This window comes from Hakea prostrata, chromosome 8, assembly GCF_041222555.1.
Source record: "Hakea prostrata isolate BN-2017 chromosome 8, UWA_Hpros_2, whole genome shotgun sequence".
Taxonomy (NCBI): Eukaryota; Viridiplantae; Streptophyta; class Magnoliopsida; order Proteales; family Proteaceae; genus Hakea; species Hakea prostrata.
In genome coordinates this window covers 50,801,927-50,824,601 of record NC_142607.1, presented here as the reverse complement: position 1 = coordinate 50,824,601, position 22,675 = coordinate 50,801,927, and the positions used below count along the sequence as shown (strand labels likewise).

At 38.0% G+C, this 22,675-nt stretch overlaps 1 protein-coding gene across 1 annotated transcript; it reads right to left on the bottom strand.

The window, feature by feature from the left end:
* On the bottom strand, nt 1–22,009 carry BIO2 (Radical SAM superfamily protein). Its single transcript, XM_089164866.1, has 6 exons — nt 21,440–22,009; nt 11,812–11,991; nt 10,489–10,595; nt 6,333–6,538; nt 2,915–3,054; nt 1–760 (listed from the first exon to the last, which is right to left on the bottom strand). The coding sequence occupies exons 1-6, from the start codon at nt 21,617–21,619 to the stop codon at nt 458–460; spliced, it is 1,116 nt and encodes a 371-aa protein (XP_089020992.1). The 5' UTR covers nt 21,620–22,009; the 3' UTR covers nt 1–457.
* Nucleotides 22,010–22,675: the final 666 nt, after the last annotated feature.

Genomic DNA, 22,675 nt, shown 5'->3' with positions numbered 1-22,675 from the left:
AAACATAAGATGGGTGTTTTGGTGAACATGTGTACGAGGCTGGAAAACAGCCGTTCAACATAAATTGCCAAGGCGGCTTGTTAGGAATGGAAGAAATGAGAGTCATGGAATAGACACCAATCCCAGAATTTGTCTTGAAATCAATATAGAGCATATGTGACTCAACACGCACAGAAGGTCTGAGATCAAGCATTGAACTGTACAAGCAGAGATTAGATTGACAGATAGGGCTGGTACTGAACAGTTTCTTCGGTTCTCTATTCTCATTTGATCCAAAATGAGGTCTTCCTCATGAATTTGGCAATAATTTGTCAAAAATTTCATGAGTGTGGCCAGGATATATAGCCGCATAAAAGTGATGCTCAACTGAGTAAAGATTACAACAATTATAGAACTTCCATCCCAGTTGGATACAAGATAACTACAGGGCAATGAAGATACCATGCTCCCAATCATCTTAGCCAGAACTTGTCATAGCTTCTTCGCATCTCTCTACTTCTGAACTAGACCCATCAGAAAAGCTTGGAGCTTTAGGAATAAGTCCAAGCACCTTGAACATCAGTTGATCAGCATCAAAATCATTGTTGGCTGTCGTCAACAGCTTCTCACCAGTAAAGATAGAATTAGCCCCAGCAAGGAAACACAGTGCTTGTTCAGGCATGGAGAACCGAACCCGCCCAGCAGATAGCCTTACCATTGCCTTTGGCATGACAATACGAGCAGTGGCAATCATCCGAATCATCTCCCATATTTCAACAGGCTGAAAAGAAGAAAAATAAGGAATCCCAAAATGAGATTCTTCAAGCGAATTAAGTAATTAGGAACTAAACTGTGTCTAGTGTTGCGGATGGGTATGCAGGATGAGAAGAGGAACCCAAGGCACCACTAAATGTAGAGCACGCAGGCACAATACAAGCTCTCAAACAACAGATGATTAGGTAGCAACAAGAAAGCAAGCAAGGTAAATAAAACCTAGTCAAACCATTTACAGGCATCCAAATGTTACGTTCTCTAGGAGAACTAGTGCAAGTATGGTTAACGGGTATGAAAAAAAAAATGATAAAACAGCATTTCCCGAACCACTTTATGCTTAGGTCAACATACCACTGAACCAGGCAGGACAATTCCTTTTCTTCCCACACAAAAAAAAAAAAGAGAAGAAGAAGAAGAAGCAAGACAAATTACTAATCTAAATTTAAATTTCTAACAATTTTTTTCTCCCAATGAAACTCAAATAATCTCGAATATTCTTGGAACTGAAGGCAGTATTTATGTCTCAGCAACCAACTCAAAATAAAAACAGATGTAACACAATCATATACCATTTTTCCACTGAAACAATCTTTAGTCATGGTAGAAACTTTATAGTATAAGATGGAGAAAAATCCTTATAATGTAGTGAAACGTGTAGTTATTTTAAGAGTGGACAAGGAAGAGTTCATTTGATCTTTCTAGTCTAGATAACACAATGCAAAACAAATTATTTGTTGGTCTAAACCTAGTACAACATTGGTTAGTTTTTTTGGGTCAACACAAAATCAGTTAGTTGATGAAGCAAGACTAAGAACGGACATCTAGATTATGTGTTTGTATGAAAATGCTAACTCAATCTGTTATGTTGTGACCTGAATTCTTGTATTTGGCTTCAAAGATGGACGCATATCGACATATTTTGGTGAGCAACCCGAATGACCCTTTTATGGAGGTTTGTGATGGAAGTAGGGGGCTTAGGTTGATAAGCCCGACTTGATGGATCAACCCGTTTACCCAATTGAAGTCTATATATATGTACCTTATGTTCACAACCGAGGTCATGAGAGATTGAGATTTTTGCATTAGGGGTTTTGGGTGAGAGTTTTTGTAATGCCATTCTGGCAATTGGTTGAGAGATCTTCATTCTATTATTCTTTTATATAGTGAAAAGCTTCTTCGCCCATATACATAGCACACCGCATTGGTGTGTGAACAACGTTAAATCTCATGTTTTCATGTTATTTCTATTTCAATCTGCTATCTCTTGGTGTTCATTTTAACACAATCCCCTCAAAGAAGTGACAAGATGGTGGCAAGTAGACAAAAAATAGGGAATTAAGTAGTTGATATGGGTGCATTTCTGGCCTCTTAGGATGAAAATTAGGTAAAATAGCTAAATGAGCCAGCATCCTAGGGTAAATGGTTTATAAAATATGGATATAGGCTTTGTTGCAGTTTTAACAGATTATATAATGCGTGAAAGTAAGTCCAGATGTTGTAAATATTTTTATCAACATTCATGTGGACCTTCGCATTTTGGTCTGTGAATGATTCTACAGCTTCCATGGAATACCATTAGGAAACTGCTTAATGGTGAAGAAGTAAAATTAGAGAAACTTTTAGAACATTCTATCCCAATTGCTGAATACTGTGGAGTTAGCAGAAGGAACAGCCATATCTTTTTCTTTTTTATCAACTCATTCATTCTATAATATAGGACAACAAAGAGCAAAAGAGTACACCCCCAAATGGCTAGAATGACTTCACCACCCAACCCCCAAAAGAAAAGGCTAGAACGGCCTAGGGCCCAGTTGTTGCCTGACAGTTACTCTAAAAGTTGATGTGGCATTGAGCTATTTCTATATCATTGCTCTCTATAGGCCACTTGGTTTTTGTCAAACTGTTAGTTGTTAGTTGACATAGCAGCAGTTGGAAATTCTCCCAACAAAGATGAAATAAGATTTCATGACATTTTTTTTGTTTAATAGAACTCGGATAACTGGAATGACAAGAAACAGTTTCCTAATGATGCTTAGTATGACAGGGTATTACATCAAATGAGAAAAATACTATTATAAAGATGGAGAACTCATCTGCTGATTCCATAATCATAAGCATTTTGTGGTGGGGGAAGGGGCAGGGCACAGAAGCTGGCATTTACCTTCTGGTCTTGAAGTGGAGTTCCTTTGACTGCAATAAGGGCATTGATGGGCACACTCTCCGGATGTGTAGGTAGTGTAGCCAATGTATGCAACAAGCCAACTCGGTCGTCCTCTGCTTCCCCAAGTCCTATTATTCCTCCTATTATTGAAAAATACAGGGTTATCTAGTTGTTTAATACAAAATCAAAGCTATAGTAAAAGGTTCACCTCAGGTTCTCAACTCTTGTTCAAACAAAGAATCTGTATGAAATTAATACAGAAAAGAGATTTTCAGCCAAAACTCATTAATAAAAGTCAATTGTCTAAATGAATGGAAAGGGCAGGTCTGTAACGGAGTTACAGCAGGTTACTTGGTAAAATTACTATTATGTGCCTAATGGAGACCACTCTAGTGTATGAGCACTAGATTGGGCCAAGCCTAGTACGGAATATGTTAAAAAGCTTGACTCAACTCGTTCCATAAGTTTTGTAGCTTTTGACACATCGGTTAAGCACCTAATATTTATTATCAAAGTTGGCACCACATCAAGGGTTCAAATCCCGAAAAGGGCTACCTAGGAGAAGGCCTACCACCTAGAGTAGAATGAAAGCTTCCAAGAAAGGAGTCAAAAGGACTACCTGCCACCCAAAAGAAAAAAAGAGGGAGTAGACTGCAGCCACTTGGAGAGGGCTACCTACTGCCATGGTGAGAGCCAGTGAGGATGAAGACTGCGGAAGCTTTGTGGTATGTTGTGTCTAATGTGGGCCAGTCTAGTATATGGGCACTAGACTGGGCCACTTATTATGAGATAGGTTAAAGGACTTCTCTCAACTCATTCCATTAGCTTTGAAGCTTTTGGGGTATTTAAGTACCAAACAATTACTCCTTGACAAGTGACGATTTCACTCCTTGACAAGTGAAGATCACTCCTTGACAAGTGACGATTTCACCCAGCATTCAATTTGTGTGGACATCTTGTATAGCTATCCGAATCATGTCAAGTTCAGAAAAATTGGTTAGATATCTTCCATTTCTATTCACCCAGCATTCAATTTGTGTGGACATCTTGTCAATATTGCTATCCGAATCATGTCAAGTTCAGAAAAATTGGTTCCACCACAATTTAGAACTAAGGTTCCAATGATGGATTGCTTTTTGAGGTTGATATCAACGAATGTCTTGCATGACCTCACAAACCATTCATTATGCTTGTGGGATATGATTACCATACATCTGCTCAGTTGGCAATGTCTGATGGATATCTTTTTCATAACTTCATATACCTTCTAGCTCATGTCTCAAGTTTCAGCATAATTAAAATCCACCACGAGAAAACCTAAGGGTTTTAAATGTCACAAAAAACTTTACAACAACAACAACAACAACAAGAAGCATTGTCCCAACTAAATGGGGTCGGCTACATGGATTGTTGCCTTCCAATCAGGCTCTATCCATACTAGATACAAGGCCTAAGCCAAGCATATCCTTTCCACCACTTCTCTTAAGGTTATCTTTGGTTTGCCTCTAGTTCTTCTAATTCATTAAATTTGGACTAAATCACTTCTCCATAGAAGGGCATTTAAAGGCCTCTGTTGAACATGTTCATGCCACCTCAATCGAATTACCACAAAATAAAATAGCAAGTGACCAAAAATTTTGAACAGATAGAAGAGAGAGGAAGAGTTAAATATTTTGGAACATAGAGCTCCAATAGAAACCTAATTTGAAGGTGCCAATTATATGATATTCAACAAGCAGAAGGACCAAATCAGCTATCCTAATGGCAGAAAGTTTCCAAAAGGAAACAGTTTCCCTTATAATAATTATGGTACCAACACCAGCAATAAAAGAATACCAGAATATATGTTGAAAATTTACACATCAGGTAGCAAAACTAGTTGAACAGATCCAAAACCATATAAGGAGCTCATAAGGGAAGCCTTGTGCAGATACTCTGGTTTTTCACAAAAAGAAAACTCTGCCTTTGATCAGGCTATGTATGTTTGTGAAGAAATGAAGATAAATGAAAAGAAAAAAAAGGAGAAGAGAGAAGTGCAGTTCTTCAACATATCATAGACAAGGCTTCATCAGAAATCTTAAAATCTGCTGTTTAGCAGCTCAGTTGTCTCCCAAACCAAATATTGCTGGCATGTTAAAGCCCAAATACATTTCACCACATAGATAATCAAAGATAAGAAAATTGGGGCAACCATCTACTCTATAGAAATTGGTTTAGTGTTTGAAAAACCATAAAAGTCAAATACGGTCGTGGCAGTTGACATGGTTGAGAAACGGAATGGCCATGAAAGTTCACATCTGGGCCTATCCAAAGGGAAACCATCAAACTGTTGGATTGGCCATATGCTCTACATGTGCTCAACTTAGGTGGTCCATGTGGACAAGGCTCCCTTGACAAATTGCTATAAGAGACTGGGCTTTCAGAGATTGCACTGAGGCGGTTGCTATACCCATTTATCTCCTCTCCTAATGTGTGAGCAGTATAAACCATCTAAACATCTGAGCATAAGGTTACATACTTACATTGGCGGACCATTCAGGTACTAAGGAAGGGTTCCACACTGGCCCTCATTCATTATAGTGATTTAGTGCAAGTGACTAGGAAATTCCTTTAAACAAATTGAGTGAAACCTCCAAAAACAAGGTTGATTTGTTTGTTCAATAACGAAGCCACGTTCACAACATACTGTTAAATAACTACTATTTGCACAAGCTCAGACATATCTATTTTAGATTTTTTTATCCCTCCAAAAGCCTCAGCAAAACTGATTCAGGATTTTCTTGGTGTACACCATAATTATAGTTACCCTGTACCTTTCCTACATTGTGTCAAATCTTTGCCAAAAAAAGGGTAAGAGAAACATATCCTACAAGTTTTTTTTTCTCCACCAATTGGGAGGAAGATCAAGAAATTGCCCAGATTTTAGAGGTATTAGGCTCCAGAACTTGAAACAAGAACCCTGATCAGTCTGTTCTAAGCAATGGTCAATAAGCCCAGTGAGCCGACATAGCAAACTTAACACCATAAGCCAAATAAGGATTGTCACAATTAAGTCGTATGATACCATGCCTCCATTAAGAATCAAACGGACTAGGCCATTTTTTAAACTACCTTCCTCTTTGCTTCTACGGAATTATTCTATAGCCAAAAACAACAGATAGAAGAAGAACAACATAAATGCTGGAGGAGTTTCTCAGGACACATAAAGGAAGTACTCTGGCGTTTCTTCATGCAAAAAAATATTTATTCAGTCTGGATTAATTAATTTGTGGAAAACCTCTAGATGTTGCAGAACTAAACCAAAATTAGTTGGCTGATTCGCCATCGGTACTCTGTACTAAAGGGAATAAAGATTTCCATTCTGATCTCTCAGAAATTTTATGCTTTAGAAAGTGAGAGATTTTCTGAAGTGAGTCACCTGAACAGACATTGATCCCTGCTTCTCGTACATGCTTAAGTGTTTCCAGTCGTTCATCATAAGATCTTGTGGTTATGATGTTAGGGTAGTACTCTCTTGAGGTATCAAGATTATGGTTGTAAGCTGTAAGGCCAGCCTTTTTGAGTTCCTCAGCTTGCTGCTTCTCTAGCATGCCCAAAGTGCAGCACACTTCCATGCCCATCTCCCTGCAATTAGAGACAATGCATTGAACATTTGTTCATATTTCAAAAGTAAAGTTCCTAAATCATTTTATTAGTGAACAGATCAAAATTAAGAGGGGAAGGGAAGCCACAAGTATGAACTTTCAAACACATTTATGTGAGCACCAAAGAATGTGCCTCTGACATGAGTGTTCGGATATTATACTGTAACAATGTTTCTGGTGGTTACTAACTTGCATACATTGTTGGAAAGGCATAAGTATTAAGGTTTGATTGGTTACCTCTTTTGTAAACAACCCCAAGATCTATAACAAGTGCTAGGTAGAGAAAAGAAGAAACAAATAATTGGAGAACAAGCTGAGTGATAGAATCTGTATTCTACCGTACCAGGCTCTCATATTTATAACAAACTGAAATAGGTTTTCAAAAGGAAACCCAAACTCAAACATTACTTCCACCACTTTCCTAATTAAACCTAAAGAATAGGAAACTCACTTAAACTAGGACACTAATAACCATAGTCCAATAAGGAAACCACTAACATCACAGACCCAACCCAAACCAACAAGGAAACCACGATAGGGGACCCCCCCCCATTGTGCTAAATCAAAATATCTCACTCTCACATATTATCTCAATATCTCTAACACTCCCCCTCAAGCTGGAGTATACACAAAGAAAAGCTCCAACTCGCACAAATAAGAATAAACTTGAAAAGCAATACCAATCTTGAACCGTGTAGCAGTCAAACACCAACATGCTCAATTCAACACCTCAATCCATGTCTTTGCAGCAGCCAAAAAAAACATCAAACACCCTTCCCAATGAATGCCTCAAAACATGCAATGTCAATAGAAAACTCCATCAAATGTAGCACCAAACAGCTACAAAAAGTCTGCAAAATGTAGCACCCAAACGACTACATAAAATTCCACCAAATCCAAATTTAGCACCCTAATGGCTACATAAGAGTCCATAAAATTGCAGCTCCAATGCATGCACAAAAAATTCTCATGAAAGCGCAGCTCCCACACAAAAGAACATTCCACAAAAGGGTAGCTCCAGTGACCACACAAAATCCTATCCCAAGGAAAGCACTCCAACAGTCAGACTCACTCTTTGAGTCCACTAAAATCCCCAAAAAAAAGTTTCTTGCACAAACATCTTCGATCTCCCATGTGTATCATTAAACATGACCAAAAACAACTAATAATCATGTCAACTTTTATAACAGAAGATCCCATAAAGAATCCCAAATGTCTTCAACCACAATGACAAATAAAACCCCAAACTAATGAGAATGGCAAATTTGTAAACATCAAAAAATTGAAATGGAAATGGCATGAAAGTAATTAGAGAATCCCCAAAAAGAAGCACAAACACAAGCCACCAAAGAGTAAATTTTTTTGGGGGGTAGAAGCCAAAGTGTAAACTTGGAAGCCTAAATTTAAAAAAAAACACTAGAAACACAATATAAAGCAAGTCTAGGAATCAGAAACAGAATCAGAAAACATAACAGAAAACAGAATCCAAAAATAGAATTAGAAACAGAACCAGAAAATAGTATCAAGAACAGAACAGATTTGGAAAACAGAATAGAGAACAGAACAAGGGAACAAAATCAAAAAAATGAATCAGGAATTGGACCAGAATTGATCCCAAAACTGAACCAAAAAAGTGAACCTAAAACTGATCCAAATCTGAACCCAAATTGAATTAAAAGTTAAACCCAAAACTGAACCAAAAAACCAACCGAACCAGTCAACCAGCAGTTTGAAAATAAACCGCAAACACCTCATCTTCCTCCTCACTAAATGACTCATCCTCGCCCTCTTCAAAATACTGCAGGTTCCTTCATCTTCTTTCTTCTCCTCCTCAACCTTCCAAACTCTTTTTCCCCCACCTTAAATAACTCCTTAGATCTGAATGACATTTTTCTCTTTCTGAGAACTGTGTTTCAGATGCAGCCATGGGAAGAAAGAATTCGAACAATGAAAATGCTCCAAAGAACAAACAGATCGTAGTTTCCAAGAATGAACAGACCAAAGCTTCCAAGAACACAACACCTCACACCAATCTCAGATCCAATCTGAAACCAATCTCAGATCGACACTTCCAAGAAGACAACACAACCGCAAATCAATCTTTAATCCAAAACGCAAAGAAATAAAGAACAGAAAAATGCATATTGCAGAGAAAAATCCCACAAAGCATAAATCCCCTCACAATCTCTCTCTGGTAGTGAGTTTTTTTATTATTTTTTTCTTCAATTTCTTCTTTCCACGATCTCACATCCGATCGCCCTCTTCTTCCCTCCGATGACCAACTAATTGTCTCTTCTTTTTTTCCTTCTTCCATCTCTCTCTCAGGATCTCTATACGTACATCAACTTTCTCTCTTCTTTTTTCCTTGATGTCACAGAAACATACCCCAACAAAATTGACCTTCAAACCTGAAGTTCTTCTTCTTCTCGATTTCAACTCACCATCAAAACTCAAAATCGTATGTCACAAAGTTGATTGAAATTACAGAATGAAAAAAAAAGACTGGTACCATCATACACTAGATTTCCCATGCTAGATCATTATGGGAACCCTAGTTCATTTTTTTCCAATTGAACTAGGGTCCCATTCATCAAATGAGAAACCTAAACGACTCTCAAACCAACATAGATTATGGCTCTGATACCATGTAAACAATCCCAAGATCTGTAACAAGTACTAGGTAGAGAGAAGAAGAAACATAGATGAGGGAGAAGAAGAGAGAATAAATGGAGATCAAGCTGAGCAATAGAATCTGTATTCTACCATACCAGGCTCACATATTTAAAATAAACTGAAATAGGATTACAAAAGGAAACCCAAACTCAAATATAACTCTCACCACTTTCCTAATTAAACCTAAAGAATAGGAAACTCACTTAGACTAGGACACTAAAAACCATGGTCCAGTAAGGAAACCACAAACATCATAGACCCAACCCAAACCAATAAGGAAAAGGGGGACTCCCCCTATCGCGCTACATCATAATATCTCACTCTTACATATTATCTCAATATCTGTAAAGCATCAAGATTTTATATGGAAAACCCAAGCAAGTAGATGCTTTAGATGAAAATAAAAACAACAATTTCTGAATTCAATTATTTTTTTGGTCAATACCAACTTGAGTCAGATAATAATGATGAATATGTTTTGGTTGATAAACTTGAGTTCATTGTTGAAAAAGGCATAAACATTAATTTATTTGCAGCCAAAACATCAACTGTCGATGGGTATTTGAAGTACTCAAGGTCTCCTCATTACCTGCCCTAGATAGATTTTTGAGGTCCGTCAGAGGCAGCCTTAGGCTATTACCACATGTTCTTCCTTACTATTTTGAGAACTGGTTTGTATCTACTGATTAAGACCTTGGTTGAAAGTGGACTTTTGAGGGATTAATACTATGCTGAGTATCTAATGTTTTTTTTATCAGTTTGACAGGATATTGACCAAGAGATAACGGTGTTTTCCAGTTTCTAATTTGGTAGCACACTTCCATTTCAGTGAGCTTACTGTTTACAAACGGAATTTGTCTTTCGATTGTTACCTTCCTGGTGGCTAAACCTAAGTGCCAATTGTCTATACTGTTGGCCCTATTATTAGGCTTAACATAAATCTGTTGCTGCTGTTAAAGAATATATTTATTTGATGTACCACAGTACTTGTCAGTTCTGCAGTTGGGTTGGGATTACTTGTTTTTTTTAGTGACCCACGTTGTATCAATGGATGGAGTCACCAAGCAAGCATCTCAATAGACGATCCAAAACAAGTCCAAATAAAAAAATGAAATGAAGGTGACAATCGAAATGGGAAGAGTCAAGCTTCACTTCAATTATATAATTACCAACATATACCAGAAAATAGGAGAAGTTAAATTAATCAGTCAACCATCCTACAAAAGCAATTAAGGCATAGTTTGAGTTTCTTTCTACCTTATTTCTTTTACATATGCCAGGATCTGACTGAAATTGGTCTTCCTGCCAACCGTATCCCTCCATGCAGCGCCCATGCAGAATCGAGTACTACCAGCCTCCTTTGCCTGGCAGCAAATTACCAGATGAATGCAACCCACCATATAACATTAGGGCATCATACACATGTAACACTTGAACATGTATCAAATATATGGATGAGGAAGGAAGATATAGAACATATGACACTTTAACTGGGTACTTTTATCAAGAGAAAAGTTTACATAAGCAGTGCTCTATGAGAGAAAACTCTTGAGGAGTGCCTAATTTCTGTGGCGTGAACGAACGATATGGCAATTCTAACAACTGGGTTGCTTCACCATGGTGTGGATTGACCACCTGCAATTTCAGATACATTCTTATATACCCTTTTACATAAGGAGATATTCTCCCAGGTGGTCCATTCACCACATGATGGTACTGAATTTTCAAGACCTTACTTTGCCAATTGACAGACTCCATTTCGGCAAGGACTTGACATCCCAGCAGAGGACCTCATTCTAGATATCTACAAAATTTGGGCTCCAAATAAAATCCAAATAGATGTAGGGGAAGAGATTCATTTCCCGCCAGACCAAATGGAAAACCTCCTCCCTTTAATTAGTTGTATATACAAAGGCACAGGTCTAGTAGCATAAATCTGGCAGAAAAAGCATAGAGGTTGATCTGATGAATACTGATCACTAGAAGTTAATCTAGTATCCATAATATCCATGAATAAAGCCATTAATGAACCAGTATATTGTAAAATAAATAAAAAGTTCTGAAAGTTTCATATGAAAATTAAACCATATGATCTCTTTTGAGTTACAATAAAAACAATTGTCCATCCAATGGACCATGGCCATATCTCAGAATCTAGCGTCCATAATAGTCACAGATTCACACATAGCTGTTGGTGATCAAAACTCATTCTAAAGCAAGTTCAGTCAGCTTCAGTAAAATTAAAAGTAGATAATGGTAATTCTAAACCAATTAATCACCTGAAAGAGAAATTTTCAGATCAAGACATCACAGTATCTAGTTGGAGCATGGAGACAAGTATATCAATACCCGATACCAATAAATATGCCCCATCTATAGCTTGTATACTGCAAGTAATTCCTAATGTAGGAAGTCACATGAACCTCCTAGATTTAAATGCTTCTTGAAAAGATGTAGAGATTCTACCCAAAAAAAGAAAAGATGTAGAGATCTTGTTTCTATGATGATAGAACAAATAGGAGCAAGTAAAACTAACATCTCACTAGTCTTTAAATTTATAATATCAGAAGTAGAATGTACCTTCTGTGCTGCCTCGATAACAGCATCTTTATTCATCATCTTTTGGCCTTTCAATCCTGTGTCATACCGAGATGATTGAGGACAGTACGAACAATCTTCAGTGCATCCACCTGTTTTAATAGAAAGAAGAGTACACTGCTGCACTTCCTTGTAGTTGTGAGCATGTCTATGAACTTGAGCCTGAAGAAGTCACACATTCCTTATCATACTCAAATGGAATGCGAACTGATGATAAAGAACAACAATGAATGAATCCAATGCGGACTGATGATAAAGACAACAATGAATGAATCCAATGCAGATGATGATAATATTATAATGATGATACAGATAAATTGATAATAACTATAATAACATTCGACTTCTATTTTTATCCGTAAGATATTTTCACCTGTAATAAATCAAAAAAGTAAACACATGCTTCAACAGCAAAGAAACAATAGCCAAGGAAAGAGAACCGGAAGTTCTTATCCAAAACCTAAAGATCAAACTGGCCAGCAAGTCACTTAAATGTCTGCTTGCACCTTTCTTGGTTTAACCATCAGTTTCTCCCAACAACCTAGGGGTCTAAATGGAAAACAAGGAACCTTTGTCACGTCATATTGTCTCAGCATTGATGCCAATGAAAATAAAGTCCTTCCCTCATAAAAGGTTGCATTCAGAAAGCTCTGTTGGGATAAGGTTGTCTATGCTATCCATAACCTACCATTGTACAATGACTCTCCATGGAAAAATCTCAGTAACATCTTGCCTTCAAGCCAATATCTTGGATCTTGGGAACACCTTAAAAATATCCCCGCCGGGTATCACACCTTCTAGAAATATTGCTGTTCCCCCCATAATTGGTGTTGTTTTTGAAAAAAAAAAAACGCCGCGTTTTTTTTGTTTTGCATTTGATTTTTGAATTCCATTTTTGAATTCAATTTTTGAATTCAAGTTTTGAATTTAAGTTTTTAAATTTGAATTCAAGTTTTTAATTTTGAATTCAAATTTGAATATTGTAAACGAATTACAACAGCCATGTTTATTTATAAATACATAAGACTTACCCATCAAAGGTAAGCAACCTACTTATCAAAAACAGAGTTTTCTTTGCATTCTTTCATGGTATTAGAGCTAAGGTTTTGAGATTTTTTTTTTTTCCCAAAACACTACATTTTCAATGGCCACTGCTAACACTCCATTCCCCATTACCAATCTCTCCAACCTTGTTTCTGTCAAGCTTGATGGAGAAAATTATCTCATGTGGAGAGAACAATTAGAATCCATTTTTATTACCTGTAATCTTATGGATCATCTTGATGGTACTGGATTGATGCCAAATCAAACTATCACTACTGGAGGAACTCAAACGCCGAATCCAGCATTTCAAACCTGGAGAAAGAATGATCATTTTGTTCAAGCATGCATCAATGCCACTCTCACACCGTCTCTTTCTTCTCATATTCTTGGCCTTCAAACAGCCGAAAGATGTATGGGATTCTCTTGCACAACTTTTCCAACAACAGTCCCCCGCTCGAAGGACTTATCTTCGCAGTGAATTGCAGATGGTCAATAAAGGAACGAGCACGATTACAGACTATCTTCACAAAATTAAGTCCATCGCTGATTCCTTAACGGCAATCAATGACAAGGTAAATGACTCTGACTTGGTAGCATATACATTAAATGGTCTTGGTTTGGATTATCTCACTTTCATCATCACTGTGGAGAATATTACCCCACCCATTACCTTTACCGACCTAAGAGCCAAACTCCTTACTCATGAGCAACGGTTACGCCGTGGCTATGGGAACACTCAATCAATCTTAACTGATTCCCATTCCCCTACTACATTACTTGTTACGGATCAGCCTAAATTTAATCGGCCTAATAATAGTATTAATTCCTATCCACCCAACAACCGAAACCCACCTAGATCTGACTTCCGATATTCATCAAATGGCTATCCAAGATCTCAAAATTCGTATAACCGACCAAACCAAAACACTTTTAATACTAATTCCTTCAAATGTCAAATATGTGCTAAGCGAGGCCATTTGGCCAATAGATGCTATTTCCATTATGCCTAGAACCGAAATAATACTAATCCACCACCTCACATTCCTTATGCTGGCTTACATGGTACCCAAAATACCCAACACATTACACCACAGAATGATGCACAGTGGATACCGGATTCAGTGCTACCAACCATATGTCATTTGATCCGGTCATGCTACAACAATCGCCACTTACAAAGGAGAAGACCAGGTTTCGGTTGGTAATGGTAAGAAACTCCCTATAACTCATATAGGCTCCTCAACTTTGAAAACAAATCAAATCATTTATCTCTAATGACATACTCATCGCCCAATTGAAAGAATTTAATTTCATTCTCAACTACATCGACAATAATTGTCGTGAATTTCCAGGGGTGGTTAAGGATTTGGAGTCGGCATACCTATGAAGGGTCCAGTCAAAGATAAATTGTATTCCTCTGGCAAGTTGTGCCTCCTTGGCTCATGGAAATAAAGCTCCTCGATATTTGGCATCGCGGCTTGGTCACCTTCGCAGACTACTCATTTGAGAAATAGTGTCTTATTTAATCTTTGACACACTTAGATCCAATAAAATTTGTGACGCGCCAACGGCAAACATCACAAATACCCTATTTCAGTTAGTAAAACACTCGACATTACATATTCATTGTGATTTGTGGGGTCCCACTAAAACTTTGTCAATTAGTGGATTCAATTCATATATTATTTTTGTTGATGATTTCAGGATTTACTTGGTTATCCTTGCGATTTAAATCGATGCAATTTATTGTTTCAAGCATTTAAAAATATGGCTGAAAACTTGCTCTACTCTATTAAATTTTTCAAAGTGATGGAGCCTTAGAGTTAACAAAGGGAGCTTTCAAAAACTATCTTGATGAATGTGGCATGTATCCAGGATTTCATGTCCTCATACTCCATAACAAAATGGAGTTAGAAGAAAACACAGAACATACAGAGATGGGTTTATCCCCTATTCCAAGCTCACATGCCCAAAGAATATTGGTTAGAAGCCACGCGCGATTTAATAAACCGGTACCTACACGAGGGAAAATTCCTCAGAAGCAGTTGGCTTCAAACCGATATTGTTTATGAGAGTTTTGGCTGCCTTTGTTACCAACGACACCCACAGAGAAGACAAATTATCGCCAAAGTCCAAGGCTTGTGTCTCGGTACAGCTCATCACAAGGGTTAAGATGCTTAGATAAGGACACGCAAGGTATATTTATCCAGACATGTTATTTTTGAAGAAAAGGAATCCTCAAACCCCACACACCAATCATCAAACAAACCACCAGTTGAACTTATTCTACGTCACCCACACACCCCACCAAATGTGCCTCCACCACTCTCATTTTCTCACCTATTCAAACAACCAACCACACAAACAACCCCACAACACATCACCAGCCATACAATGGCAAACCAACCCAAGATGTAATCAATCCCCACCAACAAGGACCAACCAAGCCCCAACCATCTCATCCTATGATTACTAGAGTAAAACAAATCGCCAAACCAAAAACCCCTCTTTACTCACTATAGACACCCAATACCTCAAACCTCTTACCACCATCTCCAACATCCCAACTGAACCTAAAACCTACAAATCAGCCTCAAAAGACCCAAAGTGGATTGATGCAATGCAAAAAGAATACAAAGCCTTAATAGACAATGCCTATTCCAAGGGTATGAATATTGTAGGCTGTAAGTGGGTGTACAGGATCAAGACAAAAAGTGATGGTTCCATTGAGAGATATAAGGCACGATTAGTTGCCAAGGGGTCACCAGCGAGCGGAGTGGACTCTCATGAAACATTTAGTCCGGTTGAAAGACCACCATTCGGACAGATTAAGCATTGCACCTCAAAGTCATGGCCAATACATCAACTTGATGTGAAAAATGCCTTGAATGGCAACTAGCAGAAGATGTTTACATGGAACAACACAGGGGTTTGTTTCCACATCTAAATCAACACATATTTGTCATCTACGAAAAGCAATTTATGGTCTCAAACAAGCTCCACGAGCTTGGTTTCAAAAATACCTACAAGGAGAAGGTTTCAAGCAAAGCGTGAGATTCTTCCATGTTATACGCAAAACCCGAGGTACAATGATAGTATTGTTGTTATATGTAGATGATATAATATTGACAGAGCCAATGAAGCGCAATTCAAGAGGTTATTCAAAGCCCGAGCAAAGAATTTGCAATGACAGATTGGGACACTTGCATTACTTTGGGAATTGAGGCTAATCGAAGTTCGGATGGTCTTTACTCACTCAAAGTAAATACTCCATTGATTTATTAAAGTCTACAGGAATGGAGACTTCAAAGCAGCACAACCCCAATGGATTGAAACAAAGTTATCATCAACAAAGTACCCACCCGACCAACACCATACAGACAATAGTAGGAGCCTACAATATTTGAGATCACTAGACCGAATCTCCTATGCAGTCAATCAGTGTGCGTCATGCAATCTCCACAAGATCATCTACAAGCAAAGTATTACGATGTCAAGCACACTATTGGTGCTGGTGTTCTTGAAACCAACAACTCTAAGGAAGATGCGATGGGGGATGTCCAGAACACGCGATCAACAGTGGGTTTTGCATTTCTTGGGGATAATTTGTTATCATGGTCTTCCAAGAAACAACCTACAATCTAGATCAAGTACGGAAGCTAGTACAAATCCGCACAAATCCGAGTTACTATGGCTTTATGTTCTACGTGATTTGCAAGTACAACTTCCAAGAGGAATGGACATTTATTGTGATAATGTGTCGCAACACAAATGGCTGCAAATCCAGTGCTACATGCTCCACAAAACATATAGAAGTGGATATCATTTTGTCCGAGACTTGGTTCGAACAACACCATAAAAGTGCACTTTGTCGGCGGATGATCAAATTGCGGATGTGTTTACAAGGGCTTAACATCACAAGCTTTCTTCAAGCATAGAGACAAATCTGACGAGCAGAGTTTGAGGGGGATGAAAGACCAAACGGATGTTATGGTTTGAATTTGATTTTGAACAAGTTTGAATCAATTTTGAAAAGTTTTGAATTTAAGTTTTTAAATTTGAATTCAAGTTTTGAATTTAAGTTTTTAAATTTGAATTCAAGTTTTTAATTTTGAATTCAAATTTGAATATTGTAAACGAATCTTGTACAACAGCCATGTTTATTTATAAATACATAAGACTTACCCATCAAAGGTAAGCAACCTACTTATCAAAAATAGAGTTTTCTTTGCATTCTCAACAAAAGGGGGGGGGGGGGGGGGGGGGGGGGGGGGAGGGGGGGGGGGGGGGGGGAGGGGGGGGGGGGGGGGGGGGGGGGGGGGGGGGGGGGGGGGGGGGGGGGGGGGGGGGGGGGGGGGTAGGTAGGTCTAGGTTTAGATAGATCAAGTGTCAGATTCAAGGTATAATTCAATCAAATAATCTCCCACATAGCAGCATGCATCCTTGGATTTTTCAGCTGTCTGCGCATGCCCATGACCGTCCCGCTGTCCTCTGATTTGAGAAGCATTGTTTAGTCACTTGACAACATCTATTTCGGATGAAACTGAATCTATAGATAAGGGACCTAGAGTTCCACAAATTTGTGCCCCATCAGATCTGCGACACTGCGGATATTGTTCTATTCAAATATATTTGAATGATAGGAGGCACAAAATAGCCCACATTTGTTGGGAAACACTTAACATTATCCATCATGATGAATATTGAATCCATTTGAAAAAGAAGAAAAAAACTGTGCTACGAGTACTTGGACTCACTCACCCATTTTCTTCTAAAAAATAACCCTATCACTTCCCCTTCCACAAGCTGTAGAGTAACTCTAGCCATTTATGAGTAATTTAAAGTCATACAATTGAAACTACCGGCAGCAATGGAGTAACAGAAGAGATGTAACAAAGGACTATCAGGTAAATATAATGAGTAATGTAGCCACAAGGCAAGGACCAAAAAACCAAGATCTATAGATGATCAGCAGAATAATCCGGGTTCAAGAGATTTTGGACAGTTGACAGTCAATTGAAATCCAATCCACGAAATAATTTGATCTATGGACAGCATCATTGTGGTAAAGGTCGTAATGCCAGAAGAATCATTATCGCAGGGCATAGAGGAGGAGGTCATAAGCGTCTATCCCGTAAAATAGATTTTCAACGGAATAAAAAAAACATAGAGGGTAGAATCATAACCATAGAATTAGAGGTGTAAATGAATAACCGAAATCCGCTACCAAATTCACATCCGCATCTGTTTAGGGGTATTCTGAATCCATCCGATTACTAATAGGATGCGATTATGGTATACCCCCTTCTGACCGATTATTATCCGTCCGATAAAATTATCTGATTAAGTTATTTATTTAGATTTATTTTTCTTATTTTATAAATTTTTTAGCTGTGATATGTGACTATTTTTCTAGATTTTCTACTAGAATAGCAATCAAAGTTGCTAAATTCTTTAATTTCAAACCTAACCCTCACAAATAAAATGGTAACAATGGAAACAAGTAGTCGAAAACTTATATTCAATCTATATTCATGCCCATTTAGAAGAATCTACCTAAGAAAATAATTATCCGATTATCATCCGAATCCAATTGAATCCGTCCGAATCCGACTGAATCCGTCCAAAAACCGATAGGATATCCGAATCCGTCCGAATATAATAGGATGCGGATATGGTATTACCACTATCCGATCCAAATCCGGTCCGTTTACACCACTAGAATACGACTCTAATTGAAATGCATACATTTGTCTCATACACTATGGGGATGGTGAGAAGAGATATATTTTACATCCCAGAGGGGCTATAGCTTGTTCGCTATGGAGTTGCTTGGTTCTTTCGGTACATGAACAAATGCTTTGCAACCAAACACTCTCAAGTGTTCGTATGCGACATCTTTCCCGGTCCACACTCTTTCTAGATAATCTCCCTTCAAAGGAACTGAAGGATATAAATTGATCAAATAACATGCGGTGCGCATAGCCTCAACCCAAAAGGATCTCCGCAAAAGGTTGGTCATACAACTAAAAAAAGGTTCATAGGGATTTTTTTGGCTAATCAGCCCAATGCATATGAAAGGGAAGCCTCCGCCTCAGCATTTACAACCATCTGAAGAATCCTACGCCAAACGAACATCTCCAGGTTTTCCTGAACCAACACATCATCTTGTTTTTACCAAACCATAACCATCCTCTCTACTTTCTAAGTTCTGTTTAGGGATTTAGGGCTTCTCGGATGGGTGTGCAAGGTCTGATTTAGGGTTATATGTCTACGGTAACGTCAGTTAAGATTCCAGAAGGGAAACAACATACTTTAGGACTAGGGTTTAGAAGATCTGAGTCATTGTTCTCAGTTTCAGATTTAGAAACTTAAGGTTTAGGTTAGGCAACTAACAGCATCAAGGTTTTAGGGTTCTAAGGAAGTAAACAGGAATGGGAATGGGATCAAGTGTTGTTGGATGTGGGGAGGCTGTGGATCTACAAGGAGGGGGAATCCTAATGGAGGGTTTAAAATATATGATTTCTAGGGTTATGGAGAAGAGGGGAGGGGCCAAATTGAGTAGGAGCTGTAGAAATAGCAATCTGACTTAAAGAGGTGAATGGAACAAAAGCTGACTTGTTACTTACCCATAGCCAAGTCCAGTAATGAGCCAGAATGGAGATGGAAGGATGTAGACAGACCACAAGTTCTGCCGAAGGAGAAACCTTCCATTTAAGCTACTACACCTTGATCTTAGGCTGAAAAAAACACACAATTAATTATCTTTCCAAATCTGAGTTTTGTTACAAGCATAGGCCATCTATTTATAGCGTTAAAAATGACTCCTAATAGTACTCAACATCCAAAAAAGCTATGCGTGATCTGGCTTGTTTCTTGTGTCTTTTTTGCATTTTTGAGACAACCTGGCGCTTTGACACAGTTTTGAGCCCACTTTGTCACAGAAAAAAAATGCTTCCCCTGAAAAGGCAGAGGGGCATTCTTGCCTTTTAGACATCAAACACAACCTCCAATTTTGAAACCCTAAAAACTCAAAGTTTCTTCCTCATTTTATCCTCTTCTTCTTTTTTTTTTTTTTTTTTTTTTTAGGGGGGGGGGTTATGGAAACATTTTTTCCGTGTAACCATATATGATTTCAGCACCCAGAAATGGTTAGAAACAGTGAAAGTGCATAGAAACACGAAAATTTGTTTCTTACCTAAAAACAGGGAAATAGAACAGAAACGTTACCATACAACCCCTAATAAACTCCTAACTACAAATATGCCGAGCTGGGCTTGTGAAGGACTGCTAAAATTACCAAACTGCCCCTCACTTCGACCAGTGATTCTTATGCTGCTGGACAGCAATCTAGGCTGCTGGGCAGCAGGTCTAGGACTTCTTCTGGGCTTTGGAACTCCTATTGGGATAGGTATGGGGACCTATATCAGTGAGTATCTGGATACATTCATAATGTTTATCAAGCACAGAGGTCTTTGGCATGTGTGGATGGGAGCAGCAGAGGCTTTTGCTATTTGTTGAAGCTGCAGTTGAGTAAATGACACCCATACAAAGGTGGAACTCACTTTCCTGGGGAACCATTAGGAGACATGATTTTTTTTTGAGCTTCTTTCTTGCAAGTTAATCGTAGTGCTTGACACAGACTATAAATGTCAGAACTTGCTTAAATTAGGCCGAGACTTCATATTCATGCGTAGTAGATGCATGGCATCACCAGTACCATGGAATTTTTTAGTATACAGTCCCTCAAAAAGATGCCACCAATTTAGGAAATAAAGGCTCATATAACAACAGGATGACTGTTCCTCCATCCAATGGGAAATTGTCTTTGATGGCCAAGTAACTTTCACCGATGAGAGTTCAGAGTCAATCAACATACCTAGTCTTGACAGGATAATTTAAATTTTATATAAATTTATATATCTGTTATGCACATTTACATAACTCAATTTTGCCATATTGGTGAATTTACCTGTGTTTTCACACGATTATTGGGTAAGCTTAATAAATAAAGTAAATTATATCTTAACGGGGGTGTCTTGGTTAAAAAATGTCATAAATAGTTTTTCGTTGTCAAGTCATAGAAATGGTCAATATGATCTAGACATGAGTTTTGGCTGAGAGACTACCTATTTGCCTAATAACTTCCATTCCTTTCAATCAGTTTAAAAAAGCTGTGTTTTGTAGATGAGCTTAACCCAATGATTATTTTTATTATTTTTTTTTATTTTTTTTTTTTTTGGGTGGGGATTAGGTGGTCACAATCAGTAAATAACAGCAGAGAAAACCTTGAGGAATGATTTGCCAGACAGAAAACAGATTAATACGTGCCTCTGCACGGATCATCAAGAAATGGTTGCAACGATTGCTCCAAATATATACTTGATGAGTTGAATTGGCCAATTTTTCTTTTCGTTCGAATAAATCCATTAATAAGAAAACCTCAATGCAAAATTATGCACTAGTGTTTGAAATCCAAAGAAGATAAAATAAATAGCATAATTAAAAACAACCAAATAATGAAGTACTATAGATCTCAAAAATGACCAACAGAAGCAAAACTTACGCCACTATAGAGAAGATCCATAATTGGAGAATCGTAAATCGACTTGATTTCTTCTTTGTTCCAGTTATTCCTCGGGCCTTCCCTAATGGTTCTCTCCGCTTCAACAGTCGCGATAGAAGAAAAACAGGAATACCGCAATGCAGGTCGGACGACAGGGCGCAGAGATCTAACTAGAATCATTTTTACTTACTGGATCTTGAATCCCACGAATATCGATGGAAAGATGCTGGATTCAGTCGTTTCTATGCCCTTTTCTCTCAATCAAACTAAAATTGAAGTGGTTACTGGTTAGTAAACGAAGAACCCTAGAGCTAGAGAGTACTTTGAGCTCAGATACTCTGAGACGTGAGAGAGTAACAGAAACTCGGAACCCTTTCCCAAGAAGTGGAAATCTCTACCTACTACTCAACTATGTAATGTTTGGATCGAATCTCTCAACTGTCCTCGGGAATCACACCCAACTGAATCAAGAAATCACTTTACAGTGGCGCTGCCATTGTTGAATACTGGATTCTTTTTTGGCGCTTGGAAACGTTGAATGGATGATTTTAGTGGTTAGGTGGCGGCGATTTAGGAATCGGGTTTGGATTGGCAGAGTAACCCGGTCTTAATCACAGGATTTACTGATTTCGAGTCGGATGGATTCGTAATGGGGAGGAATGAATCGGGTGACGTGGGCTGATGGGTCTGGTTCGTTAAAAACTATGTGAAGACACGTGTCTATTAACTAATCAAAATATTTATAACGTGACCATATTATATGGTTCGCACATTAGAGACGTAACGGTTGACATGGATGATCACCCCCCCCCCCAAAAAAAATGCTGACATGGATGTGTGAAAATGGAGATGAGAATTTCATGTCCGATAAGGCATCTGAGGCGTCCAAATGGAATCTTACATGATGGATGTTTGTGAAAATAATCTACTCCATAAGATGCTAGATTATTAACAATAATTAATAAATAAATAAATAGACATACAATTATTTCAGTTAATCTATTTAAAAATATGAAGAATGATCTGCTAAGTATAGCAACATGAACATCGGACACATATATGGTCCATTTTTTATAAGGCTATCCATTATTTTCCTTGTAGATGTGTGACATGTGTCTCAATATCACATCAAATTGTTGAAATCCATCTTAATATGACTTATAAATGGATTTAAACCATTTGATGGCGTAACACAAATGGAAATAGATCCTTTCTAATAAGGAAATGGACCAGATA